This window comes from Diorhabda carinulata, chromosome 3 (genome assembly GCF_026250575.1).
Source record: "Diorhabda carinulata isolate Delta chromosome 3, icDioCari1.1, whole genome shotgun sequence".
NCBI lineage: Eukaryota > Metazoa > Arthropoda > Insecta > Coleoptera > Chrysomelidae > Diorhabda > Diorhabda carinulata.
Genome location: NC_079462.1, coordinates 17,725,561 through 17,742,751, shown reverse-complemented (window position 1 = coordinate 17,742,751; position 17,191 = coordinate 17,725,561). Strand labels below are relative to the sequence as shown.

The 17,191-nt window shown below is 33.3% G+C and overlaps 2 protein-coding genes across 5 annotated transcripts in view; one reads left to right on the top strand and one right to left on the bottom strand.

The window, feature by feature from the left end:
- Positions 1 to 180: 180 nt before the first annotated feature.
- Positions 181 to 15,384, bottom strand: LOC130891225 (cytosolic non-specific dipeptidase-like). The gene is made up of 7 exons (XM_057795836.1): positions 15,071 to 15,384; positions 13,870 to 14,059; positions 11,243 to 11,395; positions 8,789 to 8,987; positions 5,616 to 5,820; positions 3,483 to 3,813; positions 181 to 545 (listed from the first exon to the last, which is right to left on the bottom strand). Exons 1-7 carry the CDS (start codon positions 15,256 to 15,258, stop codon positions 306 to 308), a joined length of 1,506 nt encoding a protein of 501 aa, XP_057651819.1. The 5' UTR covers positions 15,259 to 15,384; the 3' UTR covers positions 181 to 305.
- A 519-nt stretch (positions 15,385 to 15,903) lies between these two features.
- Positions 15,904 to 17,191, top strand: part of LOC130891409 (uncharacterized) — a 41,266-nt gene continuing 39,978 nt past the window's right edge. For 3 of the 4 annotated variants that reach the window (XM_057796141.1, XM_057796140.1, XM_057796142.1), the window contains exons 1-2: positions 15,915 to 16,132; positions 16,191 to 16,327. In XM_057796141.1, coding sequence (XP_057652124.1) covers positions 16,014 to 16,132; positions 16,191 to 16,327 — 256 coding nt within the window. In that variant the 5' untranslated portion in view covers positions 15,915 to 16,013. Of the gene's footprint in view, positions 16,133 to 16,190; positions 16,328 to 17,191 lie in introns of all 4 variants that reach the window. The other variant, XM_057796139.1, reaches the window with a different exon arrangement.

Below are 17,191 nucleotides of genomic sequence, written 5' to 3'. Positions count from 1 at the left end.
TTCTTATTATTGGTTTGTTTTTCAGTACCTGCAAGTTCGCACAGTTAGTCTCACAGTTAGACTTTTGAAACAACCACCTTAAATTGATCGCTGACTCTTCTTCCATTAATCTGAATCTAGAATGAATATAATTAAAAAGTCCCACGAGGACTGAATACACGTAATGAAAAACAAGACCCGTTTTTTCATTGATATATTCAATTCATCGAATATCTTAGATACATAAACATTATATAAATATCAATTCCAAAAGATGAAATAATAGTAAAAAATATACAATACTCAAAAGGGTGTATGCAAAGTGATCATGAAGGTGGTGGTGGTTTTGATTTAGGTTTCGTACCAAGTTGAAAGAGATAAGCTGCCAACAGTTTTGTACCTTCATAATAGCATCTAGATAAAATCCTTTCATTAGCTTCGGCAAGCTTAGAATCCCTCGACCATAACGGAACCATCACCATATTTTTTTGCAAAATTCCATCGAAAATAACTGCCGTTTTTCTACCTCTGTCTTCTCTAATAAAATTGGGATCTTGTTTATAAATCTAAGGAGAAAATTAAAGTTTACTACCTTGCGAACAAAATACAGATAAATATAAGTAAACGAAAACATATATTTTATATTTTATATAATTATAATGAATACAAACACAACAGAAAAAGTATGTACAGATATACAAAAACTATTTTCTGTACAAAAATTTACAACTGCTAATTTAATTTTCTACATAGCTTCCATAATTTTTGTAGTCATTTTTCATAGCGTGGTCTGTGTTTTCAACCATGCGGTAACATGTCAACTCGTCATCATCGTTGAAGTGTTGGATAGCAAGGAAAGGTTTTGGGTATAAAAAGAGCTGAAAGTCACGACCCAGCCAAATTCCTTTTTTTGTTACAGTATGAGGTCGAACATTCTGGTGGGAAAAACCAACTCCTTTTGATGATAGTAGTAGCTTGTTCTGTATTGCGCGTCGCAATTTTTTAATGGCCTCGCGGTAAACATACGCATTGATTGTTTGGCCCCGTGGTACAAAATCAATCAGTAAAACGCCTTTTCTGACTCAAAAAATGGTGCATATGAATTTTCGAGGTGTCACGATTTGAACAGACTTAACTTTCGTTGGGGATAAAGTATGTCCCCATTCCTTTTAGTTTTTGGGAGTCATAAGATGCCCAAGATTCATCCCCCTGACTATCCGAGAAAGAAAAGCATCACTGTCTCCATTGTATCGCATCATAAATTGAAGTGCACTGCACATCCATTATTTGTGTTGTTCATTGAAGATTTTGGATACCCAGAGTGAGCAAAGTTCTCGAAATTTCACTTTTTCATGAATTGGTGATGGTGAGATTTGTAGAAACTCCTTAGCAAAAGCACTACTCCTAAGCTTACGATTTTAGTTAAGCTTCTCTTCACATGCGTGACCAATTCATTTCTAACCAAAGATAAAAGGTCCCTTAAGCATCTCATTTACCTTTCAGATAGACCTACTAGCGGTATTTTCAATTAAGTCTGGAATCATGAAGAAGCATTACAAAGAACACGTCGGTAACAGCGATTTGAAAATGGCATACAATTTCTTCTGCTTGGGTAGAAGTAACTGCTGCGCATGCTCGGAACCGCCATCGCAATTCTGCCACTGATAGAAATAGGAACGCGACTTAAATTGTGGAAATAAGTACATCGTAAAACTGTTATAGCCAAACTTTTGGGTAAAGAATCTTTTCTAGAAATGACTGGTTTATCTTAAGTTTTACCAAATCTTTCGGACAAACCCCAAATTAAATCACAATTTTCAATAAAATCTAGAAGCTCTTAGCTTTGCCAATTTTTTCTTAGAAGCGATTGGCAGACTCAATGATAAGACGTAATTGGAATATGTTTCAATAAGTTAATACGTGTTTTTCGGTGTTGAAAATATGAAAATAGTAAAGGAAAATGGAGGTATTCAAACTCAGATTGTTATGAAAACTAGAAAAACTGTAATTGAATTGATTTCCAGCTTTGAGAAAACAGAATGAAATACTCAGATATCATACAATATAAATCATTTGATGGTTCATGTAGAACAGAAAATGAATAATGAACACATTTTTTCAAAAAAAAAACTAGGATGCGCAAATCTAATGCACCAGGGTTCACCTATCTTTAACATAAATTCTAAAAATTAAAATGATCTAATGTAATTCCTCTATCAGAATGAATCTAATCATGACAATAATCAAAGAATATACTGAAAATAAAGAAATGTCGATTTTTTTATACTTGATATAACAAACTGAGATATTCTGATACTTAATTGAAATTTGAATGGTCAAACACCGAAATCATGGAATTAGGCTTCGATGCTTGCCAGACCAAATTAGTTTCTTCTACTTTAGACGAAAATTCTTTTAGTCAAATCCCAAAAATAGTCATTTCTTGGGCTCAAACCTAGAAGTGTCAAAGCTTCCACACTTGACAAAAACATAACAATCAAAATAGAAGAAGAAACCAAATTGCATAAAATCTATGTAATCATACCTATTTTGTTTTCACTCCTATTGATAATGAAAATACGAGATAAAAATGGAGAAATATGAGCAATGAATAAAAATATTATAGAAAAAGTAAATAAAGTACAAGTTAAAAACAATAGAATGCACATCGCTACCTTTTATACCACTCAAATTTTTTTTAAAATGTATTAATAGTATGTATGCGCCAAGGTTATTATTTTCAAAGCAGGGGCTTATATAATATTTTTCCCATTGCTGGCATTTTATTTTTTAAAATAAGATCATTCGCGTAGCCTAGAATTGTAAATCCACCGCTGCTTAGTCTAGTGCGAATTTTGTTTGATACCAATGACCACAGTAGGGGTAATAGGACTTCGCCTTGCAAACAGCCCCTTACTGTAGTAACAGAGGAATGTTTTCGTTTATTGCTACCGCTACTATACGATGTAGCATCGCCTCGGTCCATTTTAGAGAAGGGATTTCCACCTCCCGCTCTTCTTACGCCAGATTGAAGTTCACTGTTGTCAAAAGCTTCTTCTATGTCGATGAAGACTGCTAGGACAATATCTTTGCTGTCAAGAGCCTTTTCTATGTCCACTTGTAGTGAACTTGCCTTTTTGATAAGAGTATTATACATTATTTAGTGTAAAGTGGCATTCCGACGAGAGCCGTGCTTTTGACTGTTTAGCAACATAAATTCAATTCTGCCATCTACATGTCACCTATCGGCTCCAGAACTCTTCCAGTATCTTTATTGGATCCAAAGAGGTTAGAATTTCGATTCTAAAGTTTCTTGATGAAAGTACTTTTTGCGTATTGCTTGCAACGACAAGGTATTTTCCCTAAGCATCATCATACTCAACAGAAAGGATGTGGGCCAATAAAACACATTTCTACTTGTTTGTTTCCTGTACTAAATACCTGTAAATGTATGTTATATTTCTCAGTTCGGCATTAAAATTAGTAACAAATTAAATATTTACTTGAATCATCGCTCTTCTAGCAGCTTGAAAATTATGTGATCCCGAATCCTCTAACCAAGTTTCAGTTGAATCCAACAATTTGCAAGTAACTTTATTTTCAATATTCAACTTCTTTATGACATTCTTCAGGTGATTTTGTAACGTTTCTTCGGTTATTCTAACGATTTGATGTGGAACTATTTTTAAGATAAAATGTCTTTTAATTATGTTAGTGTCTTTCTTTTCGCATATACACTCTTCAATTTTATCAACAAATATTTGAGGTGATCTCCAAAAGCTCATAAGAAGCTCCACTTTGCTCAACGATTTTTTATGCGGCGGCAGAGCGTCCCTAAAACAGAATTCAACTCTTGAAATTTCTTATCAAAAAAAAAGATGATGACCTACATGATTATCATTTAGCTCGTAATCATTTTTATAATATGACGTCTTGTTTTTATATAAGAGATTTGATAGTTGAGATAACATTATCTCGTCCAAAATAATCACCCTCCGAACTAATACGCCGACTACAGCAATTTTTTCAGGCGCTGTAGCAATTCTAGTCTTTGACTGGAATTACTAACAATACTTTCGTCATAGTTCCGATTGAAAATGAGTTCCTTTTACAACATTTTTTATTTTGGGGAATAGAAGAAATCGCAGGGTAATAAATGCGGAGAATAGGATGGCCGTGGTAACACTTAAATTTTTTTGAAAGCTAGAAACTATACCACATTCAATGAGTAGAGGCAGATGCCGATGGTATGTATAAGAGGCATTCCACTGAATAGTCTGCACTATACAGACGAAACAGTATTTCTCGCCGACAACATGTAAGATCAACAAAATATGTTGATTTTACAATTATCACCAAAACTGTAGCGCCCATGGAACAATTGTATATGGATGGCAAAAGACCGAAAAGAATCGAGATGTATGACTACCTGGATTCAAATCGAGAAAGCTCGCGCATTGTTTATCAAGATCAAGAAGCTTCCCTGTAGTCCCTACCTGAGCTTGGAACTAAAAACACGGATGCTCAACCGCTATGTATTTCTAGTTATCATGAATGGTGTAGAAGCTTGGACCCTCAACGCATATTGTGAGCGAACAGTAGAAGCCTTCCTAAAGATCCTTCATCAAGGGAAAAGAAGAAAACTTCAATGTATTGGCCACATTGTGATAGGCTCAAAATATGAGATCCTACTAGGATATTGTAGAAAAAAGATTTATTAGAAGAAGAATTTCTTGGCTTAGGCACCTGTAAGAACGTTATAACGTCACATTATTCGATCTAGACCGCAAAATCCAAATTCAAATTAGATATGATGGTAGCTACCCACCAAAATGGAGATGGTACGTGAAGAACAAGAATCTAATTAATTTTCTACACATTTCAAATCCCCTCTTGAGAAATTCATATTTCTTCCCTACTAATTAGCTATGGTATAGAAGCCAAAACCACAGGATTTTATTTTGAACACACTGTTTATTCTCCACTACAACAACATTCACAAATACTCTGTCAGACGCGCGTCGTAAACAGTGTGTTCAGTATGAATAAAACCCACGGTGTCAAACATTCCAGCTTAGTTCTGATGATGAGGCTCGTTCCAACCCATCAAAAAACCGTCCTCGGTACGGTGACGATTCTAGGCAATAGAGATTACATGTTCCAACCGGATGGTTACCGTTATACGAACGATTCTGTTTTGCCTTCCAACCGACTTAGGTATCGTTTGTGAACCGTTTCTAAAACGGTCTTCTCGATACTTGGTTGATAGCAAGTACTGTTACAAGACCCGTGTGATTGCACAGAAAATATCTATAAACGCTTCCGATAGCCGTTCCAAGAATGTTCCAGACTAGCAGGTTGGAACAAACCTTATATTACCCTAAAAAATTCATGTGTGACGCTTCTATGACGACTTTATTATTATGTTCATATTCATAAAAATATTTATTAAACTAAAGCCAGTCAATAATAAGCTGGAAATGAGTTGAACATCAGAAATAGATTGATGAATTGATAATAACGGACGCCTCTTCGATGAAAACTACCTGAATATCAAAATAACCACTGCCTAAACATAATCTTTAGTTAAAATGACAATTTAGCTTTTTTCATAAAATGAAACAACGTCTACCTACATTATCTCCTCGATATTAAATTCTTTTATATTTTCGCACATTTGCTCTTCCTCGGGAGAAATTGGTTCAACCATGTCACTAAAGTTTGGTATAATTATATTATTTTTATCGTCTACTATATTCTCAAAAATCTGTTTCATATCATCTTTGATATCAGTTTTGGATCCTGGATTTTTTTCGATTACCATTTCAAAGTGTAAAGTACCTAAAAGATGACTCAAATCAATTTCAATTCATTAATTAAAAAGTGGACTCTACCCTCTACCGAAGAGTTTCAAATTTTAATACAACGTCCAAGTTTGTAATATCTACACGTAGAGTGACGTCATATTGATGTTTTTTTGCAGAAATTAATTTTTGAAGAAAATACATACTAAATAGTGTTGCTGTTAGGGCGCGATTTCATGAAGGCAACTAGCAACCGGCAACCAGCAACCCCAACCAAAAGTGATAAAAGCCTGTAAGTGCGTTTGAAACTGTTGGCATACAAGAGCAGTGCTGTTATGTTAAAGTAGCGTCTATTTCAAATAAATGTGATTAATGTATAGTTGGAAAAATGTATAAATGTGATTAATGTATAGTTGGAAAAATGTATTTGAATCGGACCCCAGAATACCGTAGTTGGTATGAAAATCTTGTGAATCAAGTTCAAGTCCAGCAATTAAGAAACTATCAGTTTCAATGTGTACAGGTTATGAATCACTTATGTGCTAATAGAAACAGAAAAATAGCCGCAGCTGCTGAATTTATTTTAATAATGAATTATAAGAGAAGTTCTGAAAAGAAAAGATATTGGGAATCACCCATTTGTCAGTTGCGTAAGTAACATGGATTTTATCATGCAGTTCTTCCAGCTCTCAGTTGGCAGTATGAATATATTTAAATTAAACACTTTAACAATCAAGTTATGTAAGATTTATTATATATTGCGTACTAGATACGCACTCTCTTTTATTGAAATATTGTAACATAGAATAAATATTAAATATTTCTGTATAATTTTCATCCTTTGTGCTGCTTTGAACTGTATCAGAAATATTATTATAATCTATGTTCTCATTATTCTCATGAGTTTCATATATTATTGCCTCTTTTACCAGTTCTTCTCTCCCATCAGCCAGCAACCTGCGACAACACCTGGCGATTCGTCGCCTCAGATGGAATAATTCAATTACAGAAACCTTTCCCCCACTACCATTTTTGGTTGCGGTTGCTGGTTGTCGGTTGCTAGATGCCTTCATGAAATCGCGCCCTTACTACTACTACTTAAGCCACCACAATTGATGGTCCTGCGTATCGAATACATCTTATCGTTCTCTTGTTAATGGTGACCTACGCGTTTTTGGCGTGTATAATGTGGTTGAAACTTATTCCCAAGCCTACTGCTGCTTCATATTTATCAAAAATTTTATATATAGAAATGAACTTTCAATGCTAATATCAAAAACCATTGTCATTTACTCTACATTGAAAAACAGTGACAGGTTGTATTGAAGATATGACAAAACTATAAATTCTTTATAGTACTATGAGAATAATTGTGATGTGATGTGATTCTATATATGTTTAATGAAGGGAATTAATCATAGAAAATTAGCTATAGAAGGAAGTTTATTGGTGATTTGGCAAGGGCTTTAATTGAGAAACCACAAAGATAACCTAAGGGACACTCGTAAGAGCATACATAACTTATATAGAATCCGCGTGAACGACTTTCAAAACGTGCATTAATGCCAAAAAACACATAAAACATACAGGATATTAATGAAAAAGATGATCTATTAACATTTAGGAGAAGCCTTCATTAAATTCTAAGAATAAAGATGAGACTGAGTTTTATCACCATGATCTTAATCTAAAAAAAGAGTGGTGCGAATTCAGTACTTCCAAAAAGGAATTATTTTTTTCGTGGATTGTCCACCCTGGTAAAATGATAAACGCAGAATATTATTATAATCTCGTTGATCATCTGAATGTAAACATTCACGACAAAAAAACTTGGATTACATAATAAAAAACAAGCTTTCATCAAGATATTGAACCCTATTACACATATGTCTAGTTTAGGGTGTCCAAAATATTATATTAGCTAGTAGTTAGTAGAGAATTTTGCCTGCTTTTTTCGAATCTATTACACCTCCTTTTCGTGCTGTGGCACTGGAATTGTTCAACTAATCTATTGATTCCACTCCTTTTAGAAAGTTCGAGATGTAAGATGAATGTAGCTGTCAAAGAAAATCTTCTTTTTCATAAAGCCCTGGGTATAGTCTCCCACACTTCGAAATAATATGGACACAAGTTTCGTCGTCGACATAGCAGAATCTGCACGTTATATCGTCTGCTTACTAAGCATCTTCAGGTATGCACTATGGTGATGTCCGCAACAGGCCTTCTATCAATAATTGTGAAATTATTCTCGCCTAAGCTAGTATATTCAAAAGATCTTCTTTGGTTCTAGTCATCCAAGAGTATTTTTAACTGTCTCTACCTATATAGATTTTGTAATTATTTTTTATACTATCTACTTCCTTGCAGCCAATTCTACCCAAAAGGCTTCAGGTTCTATAAACGATTTATCTGTTCCTATTTTAGCAAGTCTGCCACTCAATTTCTCTCCACTCCGATGTGTCCGGCAACCCATTAGAGGGTAACTTTATTATTTTTACCAATCTGATACATCAGCATGTATCAGATTTTATCACTTTCTTCTCACTTACATAACTCAATTAACTATTTCCACATCCACCCTATTCGCCAGATTTGATGTATCGAACTTCTAGCTATTCTCACATCTGAAAAAAAAAATCATGCATGGAAAACAATTTCCATCCAATGCAGAGGAACCAGCAGCTGTGGAAGCAGTTTTCTCTAGTCTTACAGATTCTCACTCCGTAACTTGTTTTGAATCTGAATCATTCATCTATAGCTATAACACGACGTATAAAATCCTTTTTACTCTATCCAAATAATGTAAAGAAAGTCGCAAACGAGTATGTTTTGTTTGGATAAATGCGAATGCATGTTGCAACAATGGACAGGGTTGATCAGAAAAATTATTTGAAAAACAAATGAAAATACTTAAAATTGCATATCTCTGGGATGAATTAATTGAAAATGATTGTTAGCGATTTTTTTGTGTAAGCTGACAAGCACTCGACACCAAATATCCTTACCAACAGTTCCATAAATAATACAAGGACATTTTTCTCCTAACCACTCTCCATTGCATTCGATAACATAATCCACGGTATTGAAAAAATCTTGTTTTTTCGTAGATAGAAATCCTTTTAGCCCCAAATTGTTCTGATGATGCATCATCTCGATGATTAATCTTAAATTGACCGGTAACGGCATCTTGTGAAATTTGAAAGCCTGCGAGAAATAAATAAATCATTCTAGTTATAATAAAAAAACTATGTTTTATCAATCACATGAATTCTATTTATATTCTGTTTTAAACGATCCGTTTATAAAAAAACATTTTGATATTTAGATCAACACGAAAACGTTGTTAGGCATAAATAAATTTTATCAAATCTTCACTTACACACATATCTTCTTACATGTTGGAATAAATGTGTTCTGTTTGCATAAATAACAATAGGTGATTTATTCAAATAGACCAAAAATCAAGAACATTTTTTCAAAATTTCTAATACTTTGAGTGACAGATTCAAAATAGACAAGAAATATATCGTGTTAGAAAAAAATAGTTTGCATCAATGTTGACATAAGAGTTGTGCGAAATAATAGGTATATATAGTTGAGAAATTACGTTATAAGAAAAATTTAAGTGAATTTTTGATAGCAGCAATTACCTACGCTGCATCTATTTTAGATAACATGTCTCATACTCTCAGGTGTTGAAACAAATAGTGACTAGTTTGAATCCTTTCCGGCTTTTCTTCTACTGTAGTGAAATTCTGTTTTGCAAAAGTAGGCAATGTCTCAAACAAGCGACGAATTTTTCAAGAATTTCATTGCAAAATTTGTCGCTGGAGAGGAAAGTTAGTAGATAAATTAAACCAGTCACTTATATGACCCTAAAAGGCCCGTCAATTAAAGTCGAACATGGTCATTTTCTTCTTCAATTGGGAGGGCAAAGTATGAACATAATTCGTTCTAAAATGAACAACTGTAGCCACAAATTTACAGAGTGGTACTGAAACGTGAGCGAAGAATAGAGACATAGAAAACATTCTTCTTCGTTATAGCAATACATTGTGTGATTTAGCCTTCCAGAAATGTTTCCAGTCATGGATTTGACGTTGGCCAGAGCTTTGAAGAAGATTTATCCTAATTTATCCTAGGCCGCCCCTGTCCAGCTACAATGGAATTTTAAAAATCCGTGAAGATGCATATTTTTTTATAAATGGCGGAATTCGTTTGAAATCAAGTTTTTATAGCAAGCGGTTTATTTACATTGTTTCTTTTGAATAATTTCTAGGAAGGTCTATTTGTTTTATATCTTTATGTTCTAGAAATTTGGAGAATTATATTTGGGGTATATAAATAAGTTTATGTAGCGCAGTTTAGTGATATTCATAATAAATAGTCGTATTGAACAGAGCGAATAAGCAAGGTAATCGAAGAATTTAAATAAATTATCTAGGTAAGTTTCGTACCCTCACGAGACAAACTGCAGGAAAGATGAGAGTGGCGCAACGGGCAATGGAAAGGGCAATGTTGGGAATTACGAGAAGGGATAGAATTACAAATGAGAATATAAGAAGAAGAACAAACGTTAAGGACATTATTGAAATTATAGCCCAAAAGAAATGGAAATGGGCAGGCCATGTAGCCCGAATGACGGATAATAGATGGACGAAAAGAATATTGGAGTGGAGGCCAAGAATGGATAAGAGAAGTAGAGGCAGGCCGCCAACAAGATGGAGTGACGATGTAAAGAAAATTGTAGGAAATTGGATACATACAGCTCAAGATAGAGATAGATGGTTTAAACTAGAGGAGGCCTATATCCAGCAGTGGATGGAAGATGGCTGATAGATGATGATGATGATGATGATCTAGGTAAGTTAAGTGATAGTAATAAGTGAATTATAAATTAGTCAAGTGTGTGTATAGTATTTAAATAAATTCGCAACGTAAGAGACAGTGCTTATTAATACACGTCACGAATAAAAAGAGTGTAAATAAATACGAAAATCGTTACAATACTAAAATATTGGCATCGATTCAGCCAATCACTAAAATTTTCAACCCCAAAAATTGTTTATGTAAACAAAATAGGAATAAAAAAAACTGAAGGATTATTTTAGAAAGACTCAATTCCTGAAGATATATGTAAGATCAATATAATTTAATACGTCAATTCTCGACGGTAAATTGATTACGAGACGAGACAATACGAGATTTTATTGGGATTCTAAAACAAAATTTAAATGCCAAAAATATTTGTTATTACTAGCTCAATAGAATGATTATTCTTTATAAATCATCCTTTATGTAAAGCAAAGTAATGAAATTGTACTTAATATTTTATTTTTATGAATTATTGTGAACGATAACGACCTAGAATATCGCACACATTTTATTTTTTCTCTGATTTTTGAGATATTGGATAGTACTAGACTAAACTGTTTTAGATAAATATCAAAATCATTTACCTGTATAACGTGTAACCAACACATAAGCGGTCCTTTGCCACAGCCCACTCCATTACCGTAGAAATAATGATTTTTTTCAGTTACCGTCCATGGATCAGTTTCCCAATGTTTATCTTTAGGATCGGGAACATCTGCATGCATATACACAGCTATCTACAGTTTATAACAAAAATTAAATAATGAATTATACCAAATACTCCAAGAATGTAACTTAAACCAAACTAATTTCAGTATCACTGTGAATACACAGGGTGTTTCCAAATTTTCTTTTGGGTGATTCGCTGTTCAATTTTAAAAAGAAAACTTCATGTAAACATCAGCGCGAGCTCGGCGTGAACTTGAACGCAAGCAAATGTGTTTCTAAATCACACTTTTCAATTTGTTTAATTTATGATGGCGGGAACGAGGGCATCAGCGATGGTAAAAGTTTATAAATTGATCGTGAGTCGCACTAAATAATTCAAATCTTTTTCATTTATATATTCAAACGATTTCTTCCACTTGTTGTCAGCGCGAGCGTAAGAGTTTATATATAAAAAAAATATTTTAATCATAAGTTTATTCCAATAAGGACTCGATCATGCGCGATATGAAAATTGGGTTCCAACTATATCAAGATCAAGTAATGAACGAAAAATTTTACGTTCCAGCAACAAATTGAACTTGTTCCTCACTAGTTCTAGGCGAACAACAATATTTTGAATAAATTTTGAAACATATAGATCGGCGCATGTCAACACATATCTACGTCGTGTATTTGCACTTTATCAGTAAGCAAAATATTTTTAAGTGAATGGTTCAGTGAAATTATATAAAAACTGGAGATTGGAAGACTGAGTCGTTAATATTTGGATCCACAATGTCTCACTTGAGTTCGGATAAATAAAAAATAGGAGGAAGTGTCGTGAAACAGTGTGGAATGTAGAAGAACGTGGCTGTGTTGGTTTTTCTTGAAACGTACTACCAGGTATATCTGACGATTAAGTTTATTGCATGCAGCTATGAAATTAAGAAAGTTATAAAAAAATTAAGCTGCAATTAATGAAAGATGGTAACTTGATATTTCCTCGACCAGGTGTCGTGCAGTCAGAAGAAATATTGTGTTATTGAGGAAAGTTGTTCGAGGAAACGGTCGAAGGATGAAAAATGTCGTAAATGAAAGTGTACAAGACATGTCTGCTCTCTAATATCGTGTGCATTTGTCACTATTCTAGAAAATCAAACCCAAAGACAGATGATCTAAAAATTGAAGATAAACAAATAACAATTTGTTCTCAGTATTATTAATGAACTATTCTATGCATTTGAAAGTGTCAGTATTAAATCAGATGGACCGATGGAAGGTTTGAAATGTCAAAAAAACACAATATGGATGCTTGTCCTCACTGTATCACTGCCTATAACCAAAATTTAACCGATCTAATAGATGAGGGAATTGCTAGTTATAGTATAGGTGGCAAAAAAGGTATTGGTCTTTATTCACATGGTTATTTATAATAATAAAAGTCACTTGTCTGCAATTGGTTTAAGTACGAGGGTCGATCAAATACAAACTAGCCTTTAGGAGAGAAGAATAGGGAAAGGTGTTTTTGTGCGTGATTGGGCATTTGGAGCGCATTTCTCTTATGTCAAAACTTTAACAAGACGAAGTTTGCCGCAAACTGGCTTGTTCCAGTACCCTTTTATGGTCAAATAATTCTGTGAACGTCTAGCGAATAGAGCAGTTTTTCGTTGTCCCTCACCAAAGTGATTTAAAAAATGGCACGTTTTCAAATTTCAGCACTTTGGGTTCTAATGTTGCTAAATGATGATAAAAAAAACCCACGAGTACGTATTGCTTCGAGCTCGTTTTGAAGAAAAATGGTAAGTTTTGTTGCTGGGATGAAACACACATCATTATACCCCCGAATCAAAACGTGCAAGTATGAAATGGAGAAACAGAACTCGTGTGCTCGTGGGAGAAGCATTGAGTATAGTTTTTCACGATTAGAGGGGTGTCTTACTGGTAGATTTCTTAGGGAGTCTCGAAATCAAGCAATCTATTTACTACTACGGTTTCTTGGATAAAGTTAGCTTCAGAATCGACAAAAAGGGGGTGTTGTTTCTCTAGAACAAAGCCAGGCCGCGCAAAGAGGATGCAACGCAAGAGAATTTGGTGTAAACTGAACTGGAGACACTTTTATCTTCCAACTCACAGTCCGGTCGTATCGCTATGTGATTTTAACATGTTTAAACTTATCAAAGAAGTACTTGCAGGCAAGTCATTTGAACTCAACAATGATGTGGAAGCATTCGTGCCCAACTGGTTAGCTAATAGCCCAACCGGCAGAAAAAGTTACCATAACGTTTGGAAAAATGTATAATAAAAGAAGGGGATTTAATACAAAAATAGTATATAGGAATGAAATAGATTTTGTATAATACCAAAAGCTCGTTTATATTTGATTGACTCTTGCATATATTGCTTAAGAGTTTAATACAAATGCTCTTTAGCACGTATATCATATTATAACAGTATTTTTTCTTCATAATCCAACTTCTTCTTCACTTCTATAACTTTCGAAACAGTAGTTCCCGTGCTCTAATCACTAATTCGGAAACTGATATTATACAAAAATAATTCTTACCGTATATTTATTTGGATCGTCTCCTAGAGAAGCCAAAATAATTGGAGGTATTGGTACTTTTCTATCACCGATATCATAAAACCCGATGTTGAAACATTCATATCTCAGTTGTAGTTTTCTCATCCAATCTTCTAAAAATTTCGTCATATTCTTGCAATCTTCTATATATTTAATTTTGGTAGTGACAGATCTGGTAAACAATACGTTATTATATATTAATAGAATGATTACTTGATAAATATTCCGATAAGCTATTAGACATTCTAATATACCGAGTCCCACAGCACTGTAACGTCTTAGATCCTTATTAGACGAGCCATCCAAGTTACGCAACCAGTCTTCGAAGGCTGTCGAATAGAGAAACAATAGAGCAGCCAGAAAATCGCCAACTTTGACCAAGTTTGATGAATATGATGGTCCGGATGAGAGATGTATATTTGCTTCACCTGTCGCTACTCGTAAAAACAAGGAAACGAAAAAAAGAGGAGAATGCATGAATCATAAACTATGTGCAGATGACAATAAGTTTTTTAATTACTTCCACATGTCTAAAACCAAGTTTTTTCCACCTATTACACCTAATAATAGATACTCAAATGAGAAAATGTATCACATCAGAAGAGAAGTAAGTCAGCATTTAAGTTAAAATTTATTTAGGTCCTGCTAGCAGTTTTCTTCACAAGGTAGGAAAGTGAATATATAATAACATATTTTTATGCTTCTGAATGTTCTTGATTTTAGTTCTCTTCCCATTTTAAAATTAGTTTTTTCCATAATTTTGAAAGACAGATGAAAATTTGACGTTTCAACTTCTTTTAGTCTTTATCAAAATATGATATTTTTAGATTACTTATACACGTTATCCAAAACACCAGAAGCCATGATAAACAGCGTAGCGATACTTACTCCCTAAGTTATTTTCTTCAACTGAGAGAATTCCTGTGTGGCGAAGGCCAATTGGCAGTCCAGTTTTATGAGATCCATATGCTATACAGAAGCGCAACCAGACGTAAACAGCCTTTGGTTGCTGGTGCTTTTATCGAGCTGAGCAACCAGTCGGCAGAGAAAACGTGGCTGAGCGACTGGCTGCTTTCGTGTAGTAAGCTCCATATGAAGCAATGCCCAGAAACGGGTTGCGCATCTTGGCTGTCTCGTTTAATATGGGTCTTAGATATTATTGCTAGCTTTAGATATCACTTACCGAATTCTTACAGCCTGGTCCAAGTCATTTATAAACTGTTTTCGATTTACATCAATATATTGAATTATTTTCAACAACGCTGGCGGAATTCTTATTTTTACACTTTTTTGAGCCAAAAAGTAAGCGCCGTAACAACCATTGGTAGTTTTGGTTTCAGTGTGTTTGGTCCTGTAGGAATGTGGATACATTATATATAAATTACTTGTATGACTTATGCAAAAATGGGAAGTTTATTAGATAATCGGTATAGAAAAATGTAAATACGTAGAAAATTGTGACAAATAATATTTCTAGTGACATTTTATAAATTCATATGTTTTATACCAGTCATCCATCTATCAAATTTGTTTATTAAACTTAAATACATTTCACCCGGTATATAAAAATTGGATTGAGTGTATACCACGATCTCTATGAGTGAAAGGCTAAACTATAAATTACAGCTACGTTATTGAAATGTATACAGTTATTTGTATTGGATAGGAGTACAGTAGTAGTATACTTTTACACAATTATTCTTGTTACAATTTGGAAATGAAAAACGAAGACAAAAATTGGAAATTTTCATACAAACATTCAACTTTTTTATTTATGATGTCGACATTGATGACATGTCAGTTTCATTTATTTTTATGGTTTATTTTATCATTTTTTAAATACAATGTAAATCCAAAAATCATAAAATTGATATTGATATAAATATTTAAAGTCACAATATTCCATTTTATAAACTCCACATGGTATATTGAAATAATATAGAAATATATTTTATTTTTGTGGATTGTATTCATAGAAGTATATATCTAGCTCTATGGCCGCATGACATTTACATTGTCATTATTTTCATGACCATTAATGTCAAAATAAGAATGTTTAAAGTGTAAAATAAACAATTGTAAATAAAATAATAACATGATACTCCTGCAGTATAATAGATTATAGCATGTCTCTCAATTCGGCGCACGATGTTTTTGAAATCACACCCCTTCTAGAAAATATAAATATTAAATTGTGTGCTAGATGTGAAAATGGGGTGAAACAAATATTAGCATTATTAACCAGGTAAAGTTTTGTTGGAAATAAATTTATCAGTACTTTGAAAATAATCGATTGATTGTAGTGAAGGAGATATTGTGCTATATTATATTTATGGGGAATTGGCACCTGTGTTGAGAAGAATCCCTTGGTTTAATGATACTTTTAAACAAATTGAAGCTATTTGTTTTGATCCATCAGCGACTTGGTTATTAGTAGTTTGTAAGTAAAATTATATGCATACGATTCTGTTTTCGATTTTATTGTTTATTAAGTAAATAATAGACAAATGCCAATTTTTCCTAAACTTATTGTTGTTTATGTTATAATTATATAAACATATTAGTTTAAATTATAGTGTAAACTGTGATCAATACTCTATTATATATTATTAAAGTTATTTTCACAATGTTCAAATATATGTTTAGCCTCATAATGATTATATCGCACTCCTATTTTAATAGTGCCATATGACAAAAAAATTTAAAATTGACATTTTCCGTTCAATGTATACTTTAAGCTATAGTGCCATAAGCCACACTGATTTTTATAATATAAAGAATCTTCAGATTGCAGATTAACAACAACTTACAACAACAGGGACATAAATGGAATACAAGCTTTATCTTCAAATATAAAAGTCGTAAGGTATGAGAAGGAAGAACCCTTCTCCTTTCACGTGAAGATTTCCAAGAGGTGCTTATAAGAAATAAGGAAGAAAAAATTATCCTAATTTGGTTCTGATCCAAGCCTACACAACTAAGCCAAAACTTGACGCAAACAAAGAGAAAGACTTATTATCTTTTGTTAAGAAATTAATTAAAATCCTCCTTCCATTTTGCCCCACATTATTTTGTTTTTTGTTGTTGTTCTTTCTTACATCAAATGAAGATTTACTTAAGTTTGAACAACACTTTTGTTTTCTTATTTTTTCACATTAAACTCAAATACAATTAAAGTTATATTTTACATCACTAATCACTAAAGATATCTTAAAACTTATATGCACCGAATTTGGTACACCTAAGTACTGAATTAACTGACTCAGAAAACATTTCATTTATAATGGTTTTTGCTTTGGCTTTC